The sequence below is a fragment of the Chelonus insularis genome, unplaced genomic scaffold, assembly GCF_013357705.1.
Source record: "Chelonus insularis isolate UGA/USDA-ARS -01 unplaced genomic scaffold, ASM1335770v1 contig_324_pilon, whole genome shotgun sequence".
NCBI lineage: Eukaryota > Metazoa > Arthropoda > Insecta > Hymenoptera > Braconidae > Chelonus > Chelonus insularis.
The window spans coordinates 1083748-1105000 of record NW_023276494.1 but is presented as its reverse complement, the minus strand read 5'-3'; the positions used below and the strand labels follow the sequence as shown (position 1 = coordinate 1105000).

At 27.3% G+C, this 21253-nt stretch overlaps 5 protein-coding genes across 8 annotated transcripts; 4 read left to right on the top strand and 1 right to left on the bottom strand.

The window, feature by feature from the left end:
* Positions 1-117: 117 nt before the first annotated feature.
* Positions 118-3320, bottom strand: Usp16-45 (ubiquitin specific protease 16/45). The gene is made up of 4 exons (XM_035081399.1): positions 2859-3320; positions 631-2768; positions 383-567; positions 118-312 (listed from the first exon to the last, which is right to left on the bottom strand). Exons 1-4 carry the CDS (start codon positions 3016-3018, stop codon positions 240-242), a joined length of 2556 nt encoding a protein of 851 aa, XP_034937290.1. The 5' UTR covers positions 3019-3320; the 3' UTR covers positions 118-239.
* Positions 3314-5723, top strand: xit (ALG6/ALG8 family glucosyltransferase xit). 2 transcript variants are annotated; one of them, XM_035081401.1, is made up of 7 exons: positions 3314-3551; positions 3822-4083; positions 4185-4347; positions 4443-4652; positions 4752-4997; positions 5080-5228; positions 5320-5723. In XM_035081401.1, exons 2-7 carry the CDS (start codon positions 3980-3982, stop codon positions 5720-5722), a joined length of 1275 nt encoding a protein of 424 aa, XP_034937292.1. In that variant the 5' UTR covers positions 3314-3551; positions 3822-3979; the 3' UTR covers position 5723. The 2 variants fall into 2 exon arrangements, with proteins under 2 accessions (XP_034937292.1, XP_034937291.1); XM_035081400.1 differs by having other exon boundaries at positions 3811-4083.
* Positions 5724-6002: 279 nt separating this feature from the next.
* eEF1delta (elongation factor 1-delta) lies at positions 6003-9384 on the top strand. 2 transcript variants are annotated; one of them, XM_035081404.1, is made up of 8 exons: positions 6003-6117; positions 6750-6894; positions 7550-7648; positions 8313-8427; positions 8497-8675; positions 8785-8854; positions 8927-9052; positions 9136-9384. In XM_035081404.1, exons 2-8 carry the CDS (start codon positions 6802-6804, stop codon positions 9288-9290), a joined length of 837 nt encoding a protein of 278 aa, XP_034937295.1. In that variant the 5' UTR covers positions 6003-6117; positions 6750-6801; the 3' UTR covers positions 9291-9384. The 2 variants fall into 2 exon arrangements, with proteins under 2 accessions (XP_034937295.1, XP_034937296.1); XM_035081405.1 differs by lacking the exon at positions 7550-7648.
* A 32-nt stretch (positions 9385-9416) lies between these two features.
* Positions 9417-11727, top strand: LOC118065857 (lactosylceramide 4-alpha-galactosyltransferase-like). Of its 2 annotated transcripts, none has more exons than XM_035081403.1 (4): positions 9417-10487; positions 10561-10960; positions 11029-11239; positions 11304-11727. In XM_035081403.1, exons 1-4 carry the CDS (start codon positions 10235-10237, stop codon positions 11571-11573), a joined length of 1134 nt encoding a protein of 377 aa, XP_034937294.1. In that variant the 5' UTR covers positions 9417-10234; the 3' UTR covers positions 11574-11727. The 2 variants fall into 2 exon arrangements, with proteins under 2 accessions (XP_034937294.1, XP_034937293.1); XM_035081402.1 differs by having other exon boundaries at positions 9506-10487; positions 10558-10960.
* A 675-nt stretch (positions 11728-12402) lies between these two features.
* Positions 12403-18822, top strand: SP2353 (EGF like, fibronectin type III and laminin G domains protein pikachurin). Its single transcript, XM_035081397.1, has 14 exons — positions 12403-13282; positions 13691-13807; positions 15278-15504; positions 15574-15787; positions 15901-16102; positions 16223-16367; positions 16443-16629; positions 16722-16861; positions 16947-17170; positions 17254-17503; positions 17618-17910; positions 17972-18217; positions 18280-18383; positions 18651-18822. Exons 1-14 carry the CDS (start codon positions 13174-13176, stop codon positions 18797-18799), a joined length of 2607 nt encoding a protein of 868 aa, XP_034937288.1. The 5' UTR covers positions 12403-13173; the 3' UTR covers positions 18800-18822.
* The last annotated feature ends 2431 nt before the right edge of the window (positions 18823-21253 follow it).

The window sequence follows — 21253 nt, the reverse complement described above, 5'->3', positions numbered from 1 at the left end:
ATGAAGTTAACCACATGACGAGAGTGGTCATGCTACATCCGGTATTTAAAATTCATGAAGCGACAATAAAAAGTTCATTGAATAACATTTTACTTATAATAATAATAAAAAAAAAAATTCATGATCATATTATAATTTTATTGGCGTTCATGAATTCAATTTTATAAATTTTATTGTTTACATAATAATAGAAAGACATAATTAAAAATGATTTAATAAAAGTATTCATTGTCCGTGAGTCATGAAATTCGTTCATAAAACAGAAGATATGCCTCTCTTTGCAGAACGGCTTCTTCGTCAACTTCCATAATTCTGGAAATAAATGTTAAAAAAAATTAATAACACTATATAGGACTGTTTAAAATAATTTGATTCTACAAACCTCGAGTCTGATGCATAGTACCATTGCCCTAAAGAAGGATCGACACTTGTAGTACTTTCGTCTTCATTGACCCGTTCATTCGAAGTATTATCTAATTCATGAAGACCATTAACGTTCTGCATTAAGTCTCGTTTCTTCAGTAAAAAATTCCATTGAGGATCATCAGGCTTCAATTTATTTCTTGCCTACGAAAAAAATTATATAACATAAAAAAAAATTTTCTTATTTCAGTATTTTAATTATATTACCTTCACGTATGCTACATAATGACCACCATTAATTGTTCCTTGATGTTCAATTAAACCATAAAGTGAATACAAAGTGGGTTTTTTGGCATTTTTACAAAATGATGATAAATTCAAGATTATTGGGAACTTAACATGTCTATTGATTTTACAAAACCCATTATTATATCGTCGAGATTGAAATCTTTTTAAATGCAATATAAGAACGGCAGGCACTTGAGATATAAGATATTGTTTTGTACTTGAAGTGTAAACGACAACTGGTTTAGCGCTTTTTTGGTCATTTGCAACATTTTTTGAATCTGTAACATTGGCCGACGTACACGCTTCGCATTGAACTTTATTATTACCACTCATAAATTCAGTAGCAGTAAATTGATTTAAGCAAGATTCAATAGAATAAGTATAGTGATCTCGATTTTGATAATTAATTCCAGTCGTTTTATTATCAGTGGTTTCATTAGTGTCAAGAAGGGGTAATATTTCTTCAGTTTGACTAATATTATTTGAAAGATTTAAGGGAATTTCAAGATTCTCTGATGAATTTTCACTTGCAGTTGCATTATCAGATTCGTTAAGAGTATCATTAGTATCTTCTTCTTTTGATTCGCCATTTGAAATTTCAATTGCATCATGCCCATTGAAGATATTGTTAATATTTTCTTGATTAGCTTTATGTCTTTCCATTTTTCGCAATGATTTAGCTGCTTTTCTTTTTTTCTTCAATTGATGTTTAGATATTTTTTCATTATTTACATAATAATCGTCGCCAGTAGTTGATGTACCATTGGATAAGTCGTTGGAGCTATTATTTTTTTTAGATATAAAAGTTTGTTTTTCAAGTTCCATTAAAGACAAACTAAGGTCTAAAAATGATTCACCACGTTGTAAAGTATGGTGACATTCCGTACATTGAATTGTTGACACTAATGTACCATGAAATACAGGCTCAGCACCTAAAAGTTTGGCATTTGCTTGGCAACCATAAAATTTTGCTTGTGATTTAAGATTAGCACCTAATTCATTTGTTTCCATATTTTTATTGAGATTAATTTGTTTCAAAATCAAACTTTGATACCGCTGTAAATCTTCATTCCTAATTAATTCAAGCATTAGTCTCAAAACCTCATGTGAATCATGTTGATCACCATCCGAAAATTGTGGAGAATTTTTTTTTAATAAATTGAATAGTTCAGATGGTTTATAAGTAGACATTTTATTATTATCGGAATTTTGTAACTCTATTAAAGTTTTACACAACACAGAAATAAAATTTCCACAATCTCCTAAATTATCTTCTATTGGTGGTAAACTTATTTCATCATTTTCATTTACATTGTCATCATTATTATCTTCATTATTAATATCACCATTGCTGTTGTTATTTTTACTACTCTTTTCTTTTGGAACTTTGAGTTTACCGCCTGGAAGATAACATCTTGTATCTGATACTTGTAAATCTTGTAGAACTTTAACTAAATATGGTGTTTGAGCTAAGCATTGTAATACTGCATTCAAAAAACATGTATTACCCAAGTTTACTAATCCTCGAACCCTAGTAAAAGTATTATTATGATTATGATTATTATTATTATTATTATTATTACTGTTATTACTGTTATTATTATTGTTATTGTTATTATTTAATACAGGTCGAGATTCGTTTTTATTGCTTTTATTAACTATAGGAGGTTCGTTTTTTGTAATAGATAAATCCTCCATTTTTCTTGATATTGGCAGAACGTTAGCTGTTGCTTTCCATTTTTTTAGGAGTTCTAAAATTTGTGTCAAGGGTACTTTAGATTTAGGATCTATACTTCTACTACATTCAAAACACCAAATGGTCCATTGATCAGTATCAAGTGCTAAACAATGTAAATCACTATGAGGGATCTTAAAATGATTTTCACAATGAGTTTTACCACATGTTTGATTAGTACACTTTAAACAAAACCACAATCCTTTTTTTTCCTCCTCTGTAGTTGATCCAATTTCTAAAGTCGAATCTAGATCTACGGCTGAATTAAGATCTGATGTTCTGCATGAAGAACACTGACCATTTTTGTCTATTTTTTGTAAAATTTTACGTAGTTTAGGCAAATTTATTATAGCCTTCAATATGTGTTTACACTCAAATTTCTCTGTTAATAACAAAATATGAATTAGTAGGTGTGAATAACAGTTGAAAGGTATTTACTAATTGCTATATTATAGAAACAATATTGACAAACCTAGAGGACTTTTATTTTCATCTTCAACTGTTGTAAGTGAGTCCGCTAGTGGATCATTTTTATTTATGTCTATGTTACCATTACTATTAATTTCAGCATTGTGATTTTTGCTATTATCAACCCAGGTTATGTCTTGCTGACGCTGTTTTTTCCTTCCCATTTTTCAAAAATAGTCACCAAAAATATTTTGATAATGTAATGTTCTTGACAATATATAAAAACAAATGTATAAAATTATAACATAAGCCGATTATTACTTTGTAAATTACTTTAGGAAAACATTTTTTAAACTAATTCCAAATCTATACATAAACCAGGAAACATGTTCTGGAATTCTACATTCGTTCTCAGATTACTCTCGGACATCGCGAACCCATTTCCATCAAATAAAAATTCGATACGTTTATTAGGTTGGCAATGATGATTTCGATTAAACACATGTGTGAAGATAGCAACTTCCTGAGTACCTGCGATTATTATTGTATAGTGAGTAAAATAGAGTCCCTAAACATATTTTGGAGATAAAATTATTTGTAAATATTATTTATAATATAAAATGTTTACTTACCATTTGAATTCCAATACACGAATGACTACTCAAAAGGATGAAAAGAACCTCTTCATAAATCGTAAAGAATTTTATGCAATATTTATTATCATATCTTCTATCAAAGTACTGCTAATTCCCACATAGTAAGTCAATATTTTGAAACTTTATTTTATGATTCAATTCATAATATTCATTCAAAGAAATCCTTCTATTGTTTATCACTGAAATGTTTATCCAATAATAACAAATTAGAATTTAAAATAGCAAAGGACAAAGTAAAATTTAAATTTATTTTAGCTATTGTAATTTTTTATATTATTCTATTTAATGAATAATATCAAGGATCTTTTTGAATTTTATTTATAAACATAATTTACATTTAGTAAATAAATAAAATATTAGCCGTTCTACAGATTTTGAAGTACATCGTAATTGGCTTGCAATAACACATAGTTTACCTATTAATGAATGGTATACTTCAGCAAAATCACAATGGACATTAGATTATCCTCCTTTTTTTGGCTGGTTCGAATTTTTTCTGAGCCAAATAGCATCATTTATCGATCCTAATATGTTGAACATTGATAATTTTAATTATGAATCACCCTTAACTATTTTGTTTCAAAGGGTTTCTGTTATTGTTACTGATTTATTGCTTCTGTATGGAGTTCAAGAGTAAGTTTCATTAATAATAATAATAATAATGAATTCAATGAATTAATATTATAATAGTGAAGGATAGAACGAAAAAATTGAATGACAAAAATTTGTTTAAGGGTTAGCAATATTTTTCATAAAACATATCATGAATCGTTGGTTTTTGGATTTTTATCACTGTGTAATATAGGATTACTCCTGGTTGATCATATTCATTTTCAATATAATGGCATTTTAACAGGAATTCTGTTATTATCAATTGCTAATGTAATGAAATCAAATGTACGTATTATAAATGATTATTTTTGTCGATTAAAATTATGTGTAATTAAATATAAATAATATGTAAAATAATATCGTACTAATATTTATGACAGATACACGTTTTAGCTGGTGCTACATGGTTCGCAATTTTGTTGAATTTAAAACATATTTATTTATATATTGCTCCTTCATTTATAGTCTGGTTACTCAAATGGTATTGTCTGAGAAGTAATCAATTTTTTACAAGACTGATTCAACTTGGAATCATTGTACTTGCTGTTACAGCAATTTCATTTGGGCCATTTATTCATCAACTACCTCAAGTATGAAATTAATTCTATTGACTTTTTAATAATAATAATAATAATAATAATAATAATAATAATAATAATCATTGATAATTAATTAGTACGTTGTTTTAGGTACTTTCAAGACTTTTTCCATTTAAACGAGGTTTAGTTCATGCATATTGGGCTGCTAATGTTTGGTCGTTATACGTTGGTTTGGATAAAATACTAACTGTTGTATGGAAACAATTAGGCTGGTTGTCATCAATGCATGTACAAACTGCTACAATGACTGGTGGTTTGGTTCAAGAAAGTTCTCTTACAGTTTTAGCTTCTCCAACGCCTCTTGTTACATTTATTGCTACGATTTGTTCGATGCTCGTAAGTTAGCGATTTTTTAAAAATAATATAACATAAAATAGCTAAAACAAAAATATCTATTTTGTTGTTTTATTGATTTTAGCCGGCTCTGATAATATTATTCAGTAAAAAACGAGAGAATTTAAAAAAAGAAAACATGGTTCGCTGTTTAGTAATATGTGCTTTAAGTTCTTTCATGTTTGGATGGCATGTTCATGAAAAAGCTATTCTAACGGCAATAATTCCACTTGGGTAGTTATTAATTTATCACAAATTCATTAGATCTGAATGATAATAAATTATAATCGTTTGGTGTATTTATTTTACTTTTCATTATTTTCAGAATTCTAGCCACAACTAATAAAGCTGATGCCAAATTATTTCTTCTATTAAGTTCTACAGGCCATGCTGCTATTTTACCACTACTTTTTCCAGAAAATTTAATCATATTTAAAATTGGAATTTTAGTAATGTATATAATGACAGTTTTTTTATGTTTAAAAAATTTATTTCATTCATCTCTTCTGTATATTCATGAGTGGATTTATGTTTTAATATTACCATTGATAAGTTTATATGAAACAGTGTTTCATACAATATGCTTTGGTAAGAAATTACCATTTTTTCCATTAGCTCTTACTTCGTGTTATTGTAGTATTGGTATTTTATATTGTTGGATTATTTATTATTATACATATTATACCGATTATCAACTTGAGAAAGTACGATTAGAGAAAAAAGATTGAAAATAATCAAAAACTCTGATACAATTTAAAGAAAAACAAAAACATTAATTACAATAATAATTTATAGACAAATTTTATAACAACATTATTTATAATAATAAACATAATTGAAATATATATTTCATGCGTTTATTTTAATAATATATTTAATTTAAATAGTTAACGTGACTTTTTAAAGTCAAGTACTCGAAAATTAAAAATACCCGGGAAAATCTATATTGATGGTTTTATTTATGCCTACCTTCAGCATACCACCACACTTAATTGTAAACAGCACAAAGTATAGATCAGTAAACGGAAACTCCTAAATTTGCCGAATGTATAGTCCAGTATCCTGAATTCCTTCTTACCTTGGTATTCTCTCACAAAGTCAACCAGTAATATCAGCTAAAATTGTACGAACCTCTTTTATTAATAATAAACTTTTTGTATTATTTTATAACTAAAAAAATATTTTAAATAAATTTTTATTTGTTAAAAGAAAATACGGGTATTTAATATTTGAGATAGATATTCCAAATTTTTGACGATAATATTTTTTTTATTTTTACAATGGTGTGATAAGTGAATATTGTAAAGCACATCGTTTAAATAAGAAATATATATTTGGAAAATTAAATATTTTCTACAGTTTACTTGAAGTGAAAAAAGCTTTTTAAGATTTTAGAGTATGGCCAATTTTTAATTAAACAATACGTCATATTTATTTAAACAATAGACATGTATAATATCCATTTTTAATTTTGTGTATATAACAGATGTTATTTGATATTTTTGATTCAATATTTATTTATTTTTTTATTATTTGTGAATAACAATAAGATAAAAATCAATTTTTCAAATATTCGTGTTGATAAATTCGCAATTTTTAGTTACAATTGGAACCGTATATAACCATATATTAAATCAAGGGTTTACTTTTTGCCAATGCATCATTTTTTAATCTAAACAGAATTTTATAAAATATTTATTTTATTGAAATTATATCTGAGCATACAATAATACCAATTTTATTTTTATTTTCTAGGTATAATTTTCATATTTTACAAGTATACCTTACGATTGAATACTCATAAACCATGGCTATTACTACACCTGTTCACGAAAAAGTATGGTTCGACAAGGCTTCTCATGAGAAAGCTGAACGTGTTCATTTTGAAAACATAGCAAAGGTAAAAAGAAAAATACAAGCAAGAGTTCATTTTTAATTACTTCAATTGAAGAATAATTCTATCTGGTCATGTATCATCATCTGAACTTGCTTTTATATCATCATAGTTACAAGAACGGAAGATTGTTCTTTCTTCTATTTAAAAACATTTATCCATCATACGGCTACATTGAGCTGCATTACCGAATTAATTCCTATCTATATCTAAAATCAATAGACGATTGAAATCCAAAATACTATTGTATCATTAAGTGTAAGCGAAATTGTGTGAAAAGTGGCGAAAAATACATCTCTTTATTGTTTGTAGAATAGAAATTATGTTATAAAAAAGAGTGTTACTTGATGCATTGATTGAATAAAATGAATCGTATAATTGAGGATTCAACAATTCATCACTTTTTGTACACTTCAAAACATTCGAAAATTGAACTTTTGTAGCAAGTATTGACGAAAAAGATTCTCAATACATTTTTTTACAATGATTCTAATACGCTTTTGTATCAGACTTTATGCATTTTCATATTCTTAAAATTTTCAGAGTTCTAAACAAATTGAAATCTTTAGCTATTCCTATATATTTGAATTAACATGAATAATTTAATAATGAATAATTTTTTTGTTGTGTCCGTATTTATGGTTTTTATCGGAGGGTGCAGAAGAGCCGAGTGTCTAGTTCTTCAGACAATTTTACCGGTGGAAGTTTGGCCAAAGAAGTTGCGAAGGCGCGGCAACACATTAAAAAGGGTTTGCAGTGTGTGAGTACAATAATTTTCTGCTCATTAGTTGAGCGATTTTGTAATACCTAATATTTCTGCTTGCATCTAATTGTGTTTCATTTTATTTTTTGAATGTTTATTTGACAAAAACATATAGTACTTTATGACTAATTATTCCGTTGAGAGATTCAAACAGACAATGCTCAGACATTGATAGTCAGAATTCTTTGCAGCCTAGGTTTGAATATTAATTCACATTCTTGTGAAATCACTGACGTATTCTTGGCTACAACACATCAAATACAATAGTATTTGTGTGTTGAAACTTTTCTGTTTATTTTGATGTGTTTAATATTTCCTGAATGTCTACCTCGTATATTGAATGATGGAACTTGACTGATAGATTATTTTACTATTTTAATACCATACTGACATGTACTTTTAGAAGGCACTCAACACTGCTCACGATCGACTCATTTTTTTCTCTTTTCCGTTGAATTGTACATATTTGTTTTAAATTAATTATAATACATTTTTTTAAAAATTAATTTGTTCGAAATGATTTTTTTCTCTCGATACGTACATTTTTGATTGACTATGACCAGTTATTAAATATTTTAATACAATTGTTAAATCTAGATAACAATGCATACTTATTAAATTTTTATCCAAAATATTGAATTAATTTCCATGACATTTTTAGCTATCTACAATTAATACCACATGCAGTACTTCTAATGAAGAATTATTAAAACGTATTGAAGCTATAGAGCTAAAAAATGAACGTCTCGAAGCTTCACTACAAAAAGTAAACCAGAGTGAGTATTTTGATCATTTCTTTTTCAATATGAATTGTTAATAAATACTTATAAATTCATTTTACTCAGATCTCGCTGAATTGTTGATAACTGTACAAAAGCTTCAGGCTAATCAATCATGTCCGCCTGTTACTCCGCACATCGCTGTTTGCCCTGCAAAACCTAGTGCAGCTGAAGCACCTAAAGATAATGATAATGATGATGATGATGATGATGATGATGTAGATTTATTTGGTTCTGATTCAGAGGTAAATTATACAATTACTCTATTTATTGAACAATGAACCAATAAATATATATATTTTTACACAATAATATTGATATTATGATATATATATTAAAAATCATTCATTATAGGATGAAGATGCCGAAGCAGCCCGAATTCGTAAAGAACGTTTAGAAGCATATGCAGCAAAAAAATCAAAAAGTAATTATTTGTAACATATATTTGGATAAATATAGATAAATAATGGAAAATAATGTTATTTGTCAATTATAGAACCAGCGTTAATTGCAAAATCTAATATTATTTTGGATATAAAACCATGGGATGATGAAACTGATATGGAAGCAATGGAAGCTGAAGTAAGAAAAATCAAGTGTGATGGATTACTCTGGGGAGCAGGTAAGAATTATTTTAATTATCTATTAATCAATGGATTTCAAAAAACCATGAAATATTGAATTTTTTTTTCAAATTTATTACAGCAAAAAAAGTTCCATTGGCATATACTATTGTTAAACTTCAAATATCATGTGTAATTGAAGATGATAAAGTATCAGTTGATTGGTTAACAGAACAAATAGAAGGAATTACAGAATTGGTTCAAAGCGTTGATATTGCAGCATTCAATAAAATATAAAGAATTAAATGTCAATTAAATCTTTAAAATATGTTTATATTTTGTCAACGTTTCCATTCCATGATTGGTAAATAAAATTTAATTAAGTAGAAAATTCTATTTGTTTTATTGAATAAATTTAAATTTAAGATACATTCGCGCGTCATATTCAATTTTCAAGGAAACCAATGGCGCCTATTGCAAACACTCAGACGTACATAGTAATTAATAATGCAAGGTTGCAATGTGCAAAATAACATAACAGTGCAGTACTATAAATTCTATTTAGATTTTATTTTAAAGGATATGAATTATTATCATATTCAGTTAATTCTAAAGGTTTTGATATTATACTGACTTGGTCTTTAGAAGTTTTTGATAACTTTTGATATAGAGTTGAAATAAAAAAATAATGAGTAATAACATTTTATTTAATCTAAGTAAAAATACTTGAATATAAGTTACATCATAGAAAACTGCGTTTAATAGTTACAATCTCTACTCATAGTAGAGAAGGGTACTGTACGGAATATAAGTAGTTATTGATTTTAGGGAATCACCCACCACATAGGCATCAGTATAGAAAGTGTAGTTATATTTTTATTGTAAATTTTATCAAATATTATGAAACACTGGTAGTATTAATTTACAGACTGATATAATAAAAATAAATGAGTCTTAAAAAAAAGATTAAGTAAATTTAGTCTCATCCTTTGTATGTGAATGATAATTAAACATGATATTTGATTTAAAAACGCCTACGTACTTCCTAAAGGTTAGAAGAAATACAAATTTGAGGCATAAATATAAATGAGACGTCAATAAGTAAACAAAATAAAAGATAAATACAGTATTTATTAAATAATAAAAATGATGGAAAAAGAATTTTGAATAAAAAATTACAATCAAAATTTAGAAATACATTTAAAAATTTCCTAGCGGGTGAATTTAAAAAGTAACATTTTATGAGGGTTTTTTTAATGTTATATAAAATGTTAACATTAGTGCAATTTCGAAATAAAGTGTTCAATTATAATAAAATACTGAAAAAAAAGATATTTATTGGTTGTGGTAGTTGTTTTTTATTATGTGTAATTTTTTATGCTAATCATAGGTCTATAAAAAATTTAGCTATATCTTTGATAAGCGCTACAGATGAAGACATATCGTGCTATGATGAACCACAAACACTGGGTTCCACTGAATATTTTAATAAAGGTATATGACTATCAATTTGGCATTATATTTATAATGTTTGATATTATTAACTCATAAGTTGATGGATTAGAAGGTGAAGAACAATCAATGCAAGATGACCATAATATTTTTTTCCACGAAACTTCATGTTTCGGTGATAGAGAAATTCTTCTGAATGCAAGACAAGCATGTGCTGTTGAGTCAGCAGCCAAAATGAATCCTGGGATGAAGGTCTATTTATCCTTCCTCAGTCATAGAAAATTTTCAAATTATACTAAAATGATTATTGATATTCTTATGAGCTATAAAAATGTTCATATTCATCGAATAAGTATGGATCGATATGTTAAAGACACTCCTCTAGAAGAATGGTGGGCAAGTGGAGTATTTAAATCTAGCCGATGGCCTCGAAGTCATATGTCTGATATACTAAGATACCTAACACTGTGGAAATATCCAGGAATTTATTTGGATTTGGATGTAGTTGTGATATCGTAAGTCTAATTCAATTTTTATACAGTTACATTTGATAAAAATTATACTATCTACATTTTTCTTGAAGATCTCTAGAACATCTTTCAAATTTTGCTGGTGCCGAAGATTGGGAAGATGTTGCTGCTGGTGTATTAGGATTTGGTGCGAATCAAGTAGGTCGAAGGATTGCTGACGCTTGTTTACGAGATCTAAAAAAAAATTTTCGAGGTGATATTTGGGGTAATAATGGGCCAGGTGTAATAACACGAATACTTCAAAGAATATGTGCTGCTAAATACGTGAGAATATATGAAATAAGTTTACAATTGATAAGCTAGCAAGTAAATAATAAATTTTTTTTAGGCTCAAGATATGACAAAGGCACGATGCCATGGTTTTAACGTTTATCCACCATCAACGTTCTATCCGATACACTACAAAAAGTGGAAATTATATTTCGACGCCAAAAAACGAAATGAAACGTTAAGAATGATTGAAAAAGCATTAATAATTCATGTATGGAACAAACTTAGTCAATTCGAAACAATACGTATTGGAAGTGATGTACCTTATGCTATAATTGCCAATCAATATTGCCCAAAAATTTTTAATAATTGTAGTAAATTTTTTTAATTGAGCTAAAGTATTAAAAATTATATTATTCTATAACAAAAAAGTACACTCTAACAAAAGTATGTGATTTTTTCTTAATGAATGTAAGGTAAGTTTTTATATGTACAAGTATTATATACAATGATCAACAGATTGCAATATAATTTTGCACTTTGAAAACTATTATGTACAATCTTGATGTAAATGAAAGTATGCTCAGACAAAGAGAACTTGAGATTTATTTTAACTAAATTACTCTTATATGTATATTTTTATTTTATAGTTCACAGAAAATAAAGAAAAAAAATTGTTATATTTACATACCGACTCAAGGTTTTATTAAATATTAATACAATCTCTTGAAACTTTAAATACATAAACCTTATGAATACATAGGGGAAGTCCAGAGGATTTAACCTAACTAAAGAGTTTTTTATTTTTTAAATGGGAATATTTTGAATTACAATTATTTTCGATATTATTAATTAAAAATATTAACAAATCAAAAGAAAATTAAATTCTATTCTAATAATTGAATTTATATTTAGTAAAGGTTATTATTTTTATTTATAAAAAATATGGCTACTTTGGCGTATTTTACACCTCACTAGAAGTGGCGCTGTCAACGCGTTCAACCCTTGCAGTTCGATGAAAGGCATCGGCCGGCATTCGTGTCTATTCATCAATTTTTAATAACGCGGTTAAACTATTGATACATAAAAACTACTTATTATAAATTCGAAATAATTAATTAAATTTCATATTTCTATACATTTTTATGAAAATTATTAATAAAACTATCTCTACTATTTTTCACATTGAGTTGAGGTTTATTCCGATGTTTACTATCGAATTAAAATACCTGTATTATGTTCTAAACTCAATATTACTTTGTTTTCTCAAAGTTTACTCGATTATATAAGCTATAGATTGAACTAATTGAAAAATTTTTCTAAAATATACAAAAGTTATTTTAGAGATTATTTCTATACCAGTCATAATTTTATAATAAAGCGCAATACACATACACATATCTGTACGTAGTCTGGTGAATATTTTAATAGAACAACGATGGAGTGTGAATGTTCAACTTATTAGTTAAATTGATAATAATTTTTCTAAAATGTATATTTTCTTACATCGACAATAGAAATTTGTGCTACTTGTCATGCGCCGTCTAAACATTCGTTCTACCTCACACTCTGTTTCATCCAATACTGAAAATATATAAAATTGATTGAATAGTTGTAAAAATCTGTAGTTAGTTTATTAAAACGATTTATTATAAATGCTCGACTTGATGAGAATTTTTTTCACTATTATTAAAATATAAAGCACTTTTTAAATCGTGAAAATTAGCTAGTTTTTCTTTGATATAGAGAGTTTCTCAATTATCAACACACACTCTTACTGACGAATATTTACTACACCAATTCGGAATTAAATGAATATAATGTATTACTTTTACTTTCAATGCATTAATAACTTTTAGACGAATGAATTGTAATAATTAGATTGATAAATTGAGCATTTACTAAGTGAAGAACGAAGTAGTACTAGTTGAACGATTACGAAATTAAATTGAGTATTTCAATTCAGTGAAGTTCTATATTATTAAACAATGGCTGTAAAGTATTTTTATTACCTAACTGCAATGCTTGGAATCATCACTGTGACTATTTCTCAAAATTTAATTGAAGAACGTACAGCTTTTGAAGCTGCTTTTCAAGGTAATAATCTTATTTAACTATATTTAATAAAAATAATATTAATAAAGATCGATCAGACGTGCATGTATAGAAATTTATGTGTTGTAATTATACTAAAAGCATGTACATGAAAAAAGAAAAAATAATAATCAATAATAAGTTAAAATTGTTAAAAAACTTTATATCAAGTTCCTATTGCTGAGCATCGAAATGTTATTTTGTCATTTTTTATACTGTTCTGGTACAATAGTTATTGGCTTTATAGAATTCTTTTGTTGAATTAAAGATATTCATGCACAATAAGCAGGAAAACTAAAATTGAAATCAAATGATCCTCGTATAATATCAATTATATAATTCTTACGCTTTAAACATGATTGAAATAATTTTTTTATTTGTAAAAAAATTTTTTCTCTTTATTTATTACAGGAAAATGCGGTCAAAATTCACCATGCGAACAACTTTGCTATGAACTTCATGATGGCATGTATGAGTGTGGCTGTCGGGATGGTTACATTATCCATAAAAATGGATATAGTTGTTCTGGTGAGGGAAAGTACTTATCTTATTTCTCCTATAGAGACCATTTGAAATAATTAACTTTGATACCTTTAACAATGGTACCTCTAAGAAAGGATTTCCAGTGATCTAATAGGAAATATTTCAATTAATTAATTGAAAGCTTCGAATGCTCACAATAAAAAACTTTTGTATTTATTAAAATAATTGATATCCTCAAGAGTTCTATTAATGAATAATATGCTTATTCTTTGTTGAAAAATTTTACTTATAATATTAACAATATTGTTGTTATTAATCAAAATGTTCATTTTTCAAACAATATTTATTCTTTGTATAAAGAATAAAGTTTTCTACGACATTCACAACTTGACTAATGAAGGATTCTTACTCAAGAACCGATTTACGACTTGAAGTGAACTTATGTTTCCTGAAAAGTCTTGAGACTTGGATGTAAAAAGTTCACAAAGAAAAGCTTTAAGATCTCAACAATTCAGTGGATCGAAAAAGACTGGCTAACTGCAGCAAATCTTATTCTCAACTTTTGTGAGCTATTATTAACAATTCTGTTTTCTCATGTGAAAAAATAATATAGTATAAATCTCGAATATTTTTTATTGAATTTTTACGTCATTCAATCTCATTGATGTAGTAATTAAGTATGGTACTCAAGTCACAAAAGATATTAAACCATACAGTGATTTTATGATCACTTGTCACAATTCAGTTTGTAAACTTGTTTGATTGTAGTTTATGGATTCAATTCATAAATTTCATTTAAATAATCGTAGAAAAATGATAAAAATAATAATTTTAAAGAAAAAAATTGATTTATTTTAGCATTATAATTTAATATACTCTGAGTCATTATTTAAGTATTATCCTTATAATTGATTATATTCTCAAAAAATTTCCAATAAAATAAAGCCATTATTCAATTATAATTTGACTTGGCTTTAGAGTAAAGAAAAAGAGTCTCTAATAAAACATGTGTTGGCAAAAAGAGGCTTACTCTTTATAATGGTTTATGTAGGATTTAATAGTCTTTTTATTTTTAATTAAACATCAAATTTGATTAAAAATAACTATTTATTTACAACCATTCAACAAATGTAGAATACAAACACTTGTCAATAAATCACGAAATCAACTTCGTTAATATTGGCATAAAATTTCACACATCGAATATTAAACGGTTGTTGCGCGATGTGCGAAGTGCAATCACTTGTTATGGAATTTGACAGTAACACCTTCTAGCTATGTTCCAGTTCAAGAGACACTTTGAGTTCAGTGAACGCATCGTATTTTTTTACGCTTTTATTGGACAATTATGTTTTTAAATTCTAGTCTCTGTGGGGTGATTTCTGGATCCTGAATGAACCATTTAAAAAGAAAAATACTACGAGAGAGATAAAGAAAGAAAGTTCTCAATGCGCGATTACTGTCAATTGATTTTGGAATAATCTTATTATTATTATGTGATTTTAATTTTTATAGAGCTGAATTCAACAACGCTGTTCAATAGTAAAATGGATCAAATCGACGATATGATAAATAGTAATAATGTATCTAGTAAATCTAATAGTGAAGAAGACGCTAAAACTTCATTTTCACTAGAAAAGCTTCTTCGGACTTCCGTAAATCAGTCTCCAAATGATATAATAGTTAAGGCAAATAAAAATAACACCAAATTAGCACAATCCTTTGGACCTTCCAAACTAAAGGTAATCAATATGAGTAAATAATAGTAACAAAGAAGAAATATTTAATATTATATTAACAATTTGTTACAGGACTCAACTTTGAATAACACAATTCTGTCTGCGACGGAAAATATTTTAGAAATGGAACCTGCTTGTTCTGTCGATTGTGGTCCATTGGGACTTTGTTACACCGAAGAACTATATAATGATAGAAATGATTTAAATAAAAATTACCGGAGTACAAAATTATTTAGACAACGATGTCAATGTCCTCTTGGGAGAACTGGCGAATTCTGTCAAAATGGTGTGCAATTAATAAAATCAAAACTATGATCAATTATCATTATATTTTAATTGATAACTCAACAATAAAATATCATATGAATCTAAGTGGAATAATTAACTATTACTTTTTAGAGATCGATATAAAGTCTCCTAGATTTACTGGACAAAGTTGGTTAGCATTTCCAGCGTTAAAAACAGCTTATAAACACATTCAACTCGATCTTGAATTTCGACCTGAAAATTGGGATGGTATCATTTTACTCACTGGTGAGCGTGATGATTTACAAGGTGATTTTATGGCTCTTATTTTATATCATGGATTTATTGAATTTCGGTAAGTAAGAATTACATAGATTTTGTTAGAAATACTTAATATAAAAATTTTTCTTTAATTGAAAATTATTTGCTTAAAGTTGTAAACTCTGCCTGAGCATGTTAAATAATATACTTACAGATTCGATTGTGGGAGTGGCGTAGGCGTGGTAAGAAGTACTAAGACTGTAAAATTGAACAAGTGGAATACTCTCAATATATACCGTCATCGTTGGGATGCCTGGATACAACTCAATTCAGAAAAACGTGTTCAAGGTAGATCTAAGGTAAGCTATAAATGTACTTATTCATCAACCATCTGTTAGTAGGAATATATTATAATCGATTTTATAATCTTCAAGGGATTATTTTCAAGAATTACTTTTCAAGAATTATTATTTATTGGCGGTCCTGGTAATACTACTGGATTAGATCGACTCCCTGTTAAAACTGGATTTGTTGGATGTATAAGGCATCTTGAAGCGAATGAACACCGTTATCGTTTTCCATTAATGCCTCGAGGTGATGCTGTTAATGGTTTTGACGTAGGTTCGTACATATAAACAAAAAAATTATAATATGATTTTTATTATAATATTGTTCATTCATTTGTGTATAATATCAATGTCTTACTTCTGTAGAGGAATGCAAAGCTGATAAATGTAGTAATGTTCCGTGTTCTCATGGTGGAAAATGTCTAACAACTGGTGGAGATACTACTGTATGTTTATGTCCTCTTGGTTATACTGGTGACCTTTGCGAAACCCGAGTCGATTTGCAAGTAATGGAAACTGCTAAAAGTGATTGTGTTAATTAAAAAAAAAAATTTATACAGGTTTATATAATTTAAATTAATTTGGTTCTAGATTCCATCATTTAACGGATCTTCCTATTTACGTTATCCTGGATTAGGAGATAGCTCTTTATCTTGGCTCGAATTATCGATAACATTTAAACCTCTTGCACCTGATGGCATGATTCTTTACAATGGATATCACAAAGATGGAACTGGTGATTTTATTGCCCTTTATTTGAACAACTATCATGTTTATTTTACTTTTGACTTAGGCTCAGGACCGGCAACTCTTAGGTAGGTGATAAAAGTAATCCTTGATTTATGTCGATTTCTTAAGAGCAAGCTAATTCCTATGTTAATGTATGATTCAATTCTAGGAGTAAGTTACCTATATTACTTGATAAATGGCTAGAAGTTAGAGTTTCGAGAACAGGACGATTAGCTTCATTAGAAATTGAAAATGAGTCTATGCAAGAAATCATGGCTCCAGGAGCTTTTACACAACTCTCATTACCAATGAATTTATTTCTTGGTGGAGCACCATCATTCAAGACATTTACGTTTAAAGTCAACGTGACTGCTAATTTTATTGGGTGTATTCAGACAATTGTACTTAATTATCGTGAGGTAATAAATTATGTATAGTACTAGTGAACTGAATGATTTATGAATGTCTTCTAAATCAGTATAGAACAAAACATTGGCATATGAATTGTGCATATTAATATTAATTTTTCACAGATTGGAATTTTAGCAGAAGCTCTTGGTGGCGTAAATGTAGGCAATTGTGGTCATGCATGTGAATCTCGGCCTTGTGGTGATGCTGAATGTCGACCAATCAGAGATAGATTTACGTGCAGATGTCATTTAGGAACACCACATCCTTGCCCAGCACTCGATAAATTGATAGTACCACATGCATTATTGCCCATCAATTCTATTCCACCTATAAGCACGAAATTAGAACGACATGTGCCTAGTTTCACTGGGACTGATAGTTATTTGCATTACAGCGATGCTGATACAATGAAAAGGTAAAATAATGAAACACATTTGATTTAATTTTATTTATGAAATAAGAAACATTATTAACAGGATTATAAGTTACCGAGTAGATATAAATATGAGATTTAGAACAAGTAGTACTGATGGACTTTTATTATGGAGTGGAAGGCAATCAGAGCCGCAGGAAAGAGAAGAAAAAAATAATGATTATCTCGCACTAGGTATTCACCAAGGTTATTTAGTATTATCCTATAATCTTGGTAGTGGTGAAGCGGTTCTTAGATATAATCTCACACAAGTCAATGATGATCTTTGGCATCGAATAAAAGCAGTCAGGTACAATAATTCATAGTATAGTAGATAAGCTCTTATTCTTAAGAGCTTTATTTATTGATTAGAAATGAACAATGGTCATCACTGATAGTTGACAATGGATTAGGTGTATCTGTATCATCACCCGGCCAACTTAGAGAGTTGAATACAGACACTGGTCTCTACATAGGTATGTTATACTACTCAAGATTACAACCAAAGTCAAATCATGTACTGAATTTTATGTATTAACTCTTACTATTGACAGATCGACTTTATTTTATTGAAAACAATTATATATTCCCAATTGTCAAAAATTTAATTATATTTTTCTTGTTTACATTTAGACAATAAATATCATCATCACATTTAAATGATAGATTTCTCTGTACAGATAATATTTTAAAAACTTAATTAAAATTTATCTTTTGAGGAATGATAAATAATTTGATTAAAGGTGGAGCTCCAAATATAGTCAATACCACAAATGGAAGGTACACGAAGGGAATTGTTGGGTGCATCAGTGATCTTATACTAGATTCTGATTTTTCGGTAGTTTTGTCATCGCCAGAGCAAGCTACAAATACTCAACTATGTATCCCTTAATTATAACAACAAAATTTTTAAATGTAAGTCTTAAGAAAGTAAATTCTATCATCAACATATAACAAACAACTTGAAATCTGATAGAGTTTTACAAAATTTCAGATACGTCTAAATCTATTAAATTTTAACTGTGTCTTAGGAATTTTTTCAGATTTGATCATTTTATTGATAACAAATCATTAGTTATAACCCAAATTTTTCGTACGATAAATAAAAAATTAGAGTTACCTCTGTTACAGAAAAAATGGACTGTATTCTTTGGCCGGGCTCGATTGAACCCAATTTTCAATTACTATGAAGAAATTTACTGATAAGGGTGTAAGGTGATAACTATTCCTTGTCATCAGTTGAGTTTTACTCGATATAGATAAAACTTGAAAGATGGCACATTATTAAATATTAAGAAAACACTACGTACGTAGTGCTTATGCAGGGACTAGTAACAAAATTTTGAACACTCGAGTTAGTAAAAATATGATTGAAAAAATCTAGCTTGGCAAGCTTTATTAATGACTTTAATTTGTAAATTAAATGCATGAATGGATTCATATCGGCTATGCAATAATATTTCTGGTAGGAAAAAAATGTATGCAAAAGAATTTCTTTGCAAAAATAGCAATCATTTTGACGTAATATTAAGTATAAATTATTGCACTTTTTACTAGTTTTTTCTATAAAAAACGAATAAATAAATATGAAAAATTAAATAATATTGATGTGAAAAATCTGTAATGAAATCATTCTATAGTATTAATTCATTTCTAGTTTTGGCTTTGAATTAATTTTTTTCTCAGTTCAAAATAAAGAGCTTTGGGACCAGCTAGATACTTTTTTCAGAAAAACAACAGCAGTATATTTTACCATTAATTATATTCGTTTTTATTATTCAAAAGAGCCTCATAAACTATACATAGATTAATAATGATTTGTAACTTGAAGATAAATCAAAATATTACTAAATTTAATTCACAAACTACAAACAATTATTTGCATTTCAATATTTATCTATGCAAAGCTATTAACAAATATTCTTTTTGTGCAAGCATTTATAAAAAAAATATAAATGAAAAGTTTTTATTGTTAGACGATATTAAATAATTAGCAATTCAAATTAATAATTATTTGATCATTGTGAATATTAAAAGATATAACTCAAAATCGAGAATGATAGCATCATACACAATATCAGCTATTCAATAGTATTGATTTTAAATTAAAATATATTAGCAAATTATTAATATAAAAATAAAAGCTTTTGATGGATTTTAAATTATGAAAACTTTTTTATGCAAATTATTATAATATATTATAAATTTTTATTGATACAGAAATTATTAAAGTCATATCAATTTATATTGACTGCAAACATGCAGGTCATAGAGATCTATATTTAACAAAGATATTTATTACAAATTATTTTTTGCATAACATTTGTTATTCTATCTCTGCATACTTTAATACTAAAGCTGAAATATTATTATGTTCAGTGAATGTTCTTCTAATAATAAAACTATATAAAAGTTTGTTTTCTTTTAAAAAATTAGAAATTTATACTCATCTTTATTAATCGAATCAAGCATTGTTTAATTTTTTATAAGTAATTCAATATTTAAAATTGCTTAATTATATTTATAATTTTATTTATTTACAATAACCGATTTGATAATGTATTTTTATCTTTTTCAGCGTAAAAAAACTTAGATGTTAAGCTACCAAAATCGTAGTATTTATGGTACTATATTACTTCCTCACTTATTCTATCATGCTAGAATTTTATGTGTGCATATCATTGATAATTGAGTCACAATGAATACTCAAAAAATTTATTATAGCTGTTTCTTTTTGTCGGAGATTAAGACTGGTATAGTAAAATTTTCGAAAACCTAAAATACTATTTGATGCATTTAAGGCTTTAAATATTGGTTCAGAGTGCAGCTATGTTTTTTTTGAACATTATAGATTAACTATATAAAATTTATTATTGGATAAAGTACTTAACTTCTAAATTAATAGAATAAGATTAGAATGAACGTGAATTGGTTAAAAAATTTTATTTAAAAGGATCTAAAGCAGATCAAATTAGTATCGTGAAATCTAATCTAGTCTTGTTAGATTTAAAAGTCGTAAAATATTAACTTTAAAGTGGATAGAAGCTAAAAGTAATCGGGTATTAATTCGTCCTAAAAGACTTATCGATTTAATAGAAATTTTCGAGCCATAAATAATATTTTTCAAAAAAATAAAATTATACTATTTTTGGTTACTTATGATCCTAAGTGCAATTTGTTAGATAATTAGATGATTATTGAAATATAAGTTGCATAAAAAAATTTTTAATTAAATAAATCAAGAGCCCATTTTCTCTGAATTATGCTTAATTGATTTTTAAAAAAAATGAAAAAAAAAATTTAAAAATAATCAATACGTGGACTATACGACTTTTACATTCTATTA

Bases quoted from the DNA above. Each gene is read 5' to 3' on its own strand.
- Usp16-45 (XM_035081399.1), bottom strand. From the start codon at position 3,018: ATGGGAAGGAAAAAACAGCGTCAGCAAGACATAACCTGGGTTGATAAT. The intron at 568-630 runs GTAATATAATTA...TTTTTTTCGTAG, and splicing joins ATTATGTAGCATACGTGAAG to GCAAGAAATAAATTGAAGCC. The intron at 313-382 runs GTTTGTAGAATC...ATTTATTTCCAG, and splicing joins TACTATGCATCAGACTCGAG to AATTATGGAAGTTGACGAAG.
- xit (XM_035081400.1), top strand. From the start codon at position 3,415: ATGTTTACTTACCATTTGAATTCCAATACACGAATGACTACTCAAAAG. The intron at 4,348-4,442 runs GTACGTATTATA...TATTTATGACAG, and splicing joins CTAATGTAATGAAATCAAAT to ATACACGTTTTAGCTGGTGC. The intron at 5,229-5,319 runs GTAGTTATTAAT...CATTATTTTCAG, and splicing joins ACGGCAATAATTCCACTTGG to AATTCTAGCCACAACTAATA.
- eEF1delta (XM_035081404.1), top strand. From the start codon at position 6,802: ATGGCTATTACTACACCTGTTCACGAAAAAGTATGGTTCGACAAGGCT. The intron at 8,676-8,784 runs GTAAATTATACA...CATTCATTATAG, and splicing joins TATTTGGTTCTGATTCAGAG to GATGAAGATGCCGAAGCAGC. The intron at 9,053-9,135 runs GTAAGAATTATT...AATTTATTACAG, and splicing joins TGGATTACTCTGGGGAGCAG to CAAAAAAAGTTCCATTGGCA.
- LOC118065857 (XM_035081402.1), top strand. From the start codon at position 10,235: ATGAGGGTTTTTTTAATGTTATATAAAATGTTAACATTAGTGCAATTT. The intron at 10,488-10,557 runs GTATATGACTAT...TTGATGGATTAG, and splicing joins CACTGAATATTTTAATAAAG to AAGGTGAAGAACAATCAATG. The intron at 10,961-11,028 runs GTAAGTCTAATT...TTTTTCTTGAAG, and splicing joins TTGGATGTAGTTGTGATATC to ATCTCTAGAACATCTTTCAA.
- SP2353 (XM_035081397.1), top strand. From the start codon at position 13,174: ATGGCTGTAAAGTATTTTTATTACCTAACTGCAATGCTTGGAATCATC. The intron at 13,808-15,277 runs GTGAGGGAAAGT...TAATTTTTATAG, and splicing joins AAATGGATATAGTTGTTCTG to AGCTGAATTCAACAACGCTG. The intron at 15,505-15,573 runs GTAATCAATATG...AATTTGTTACAG, and splicing joins TTGGACCTTCCAAACTAAAG to GACTCAACTTTGAATAACAC.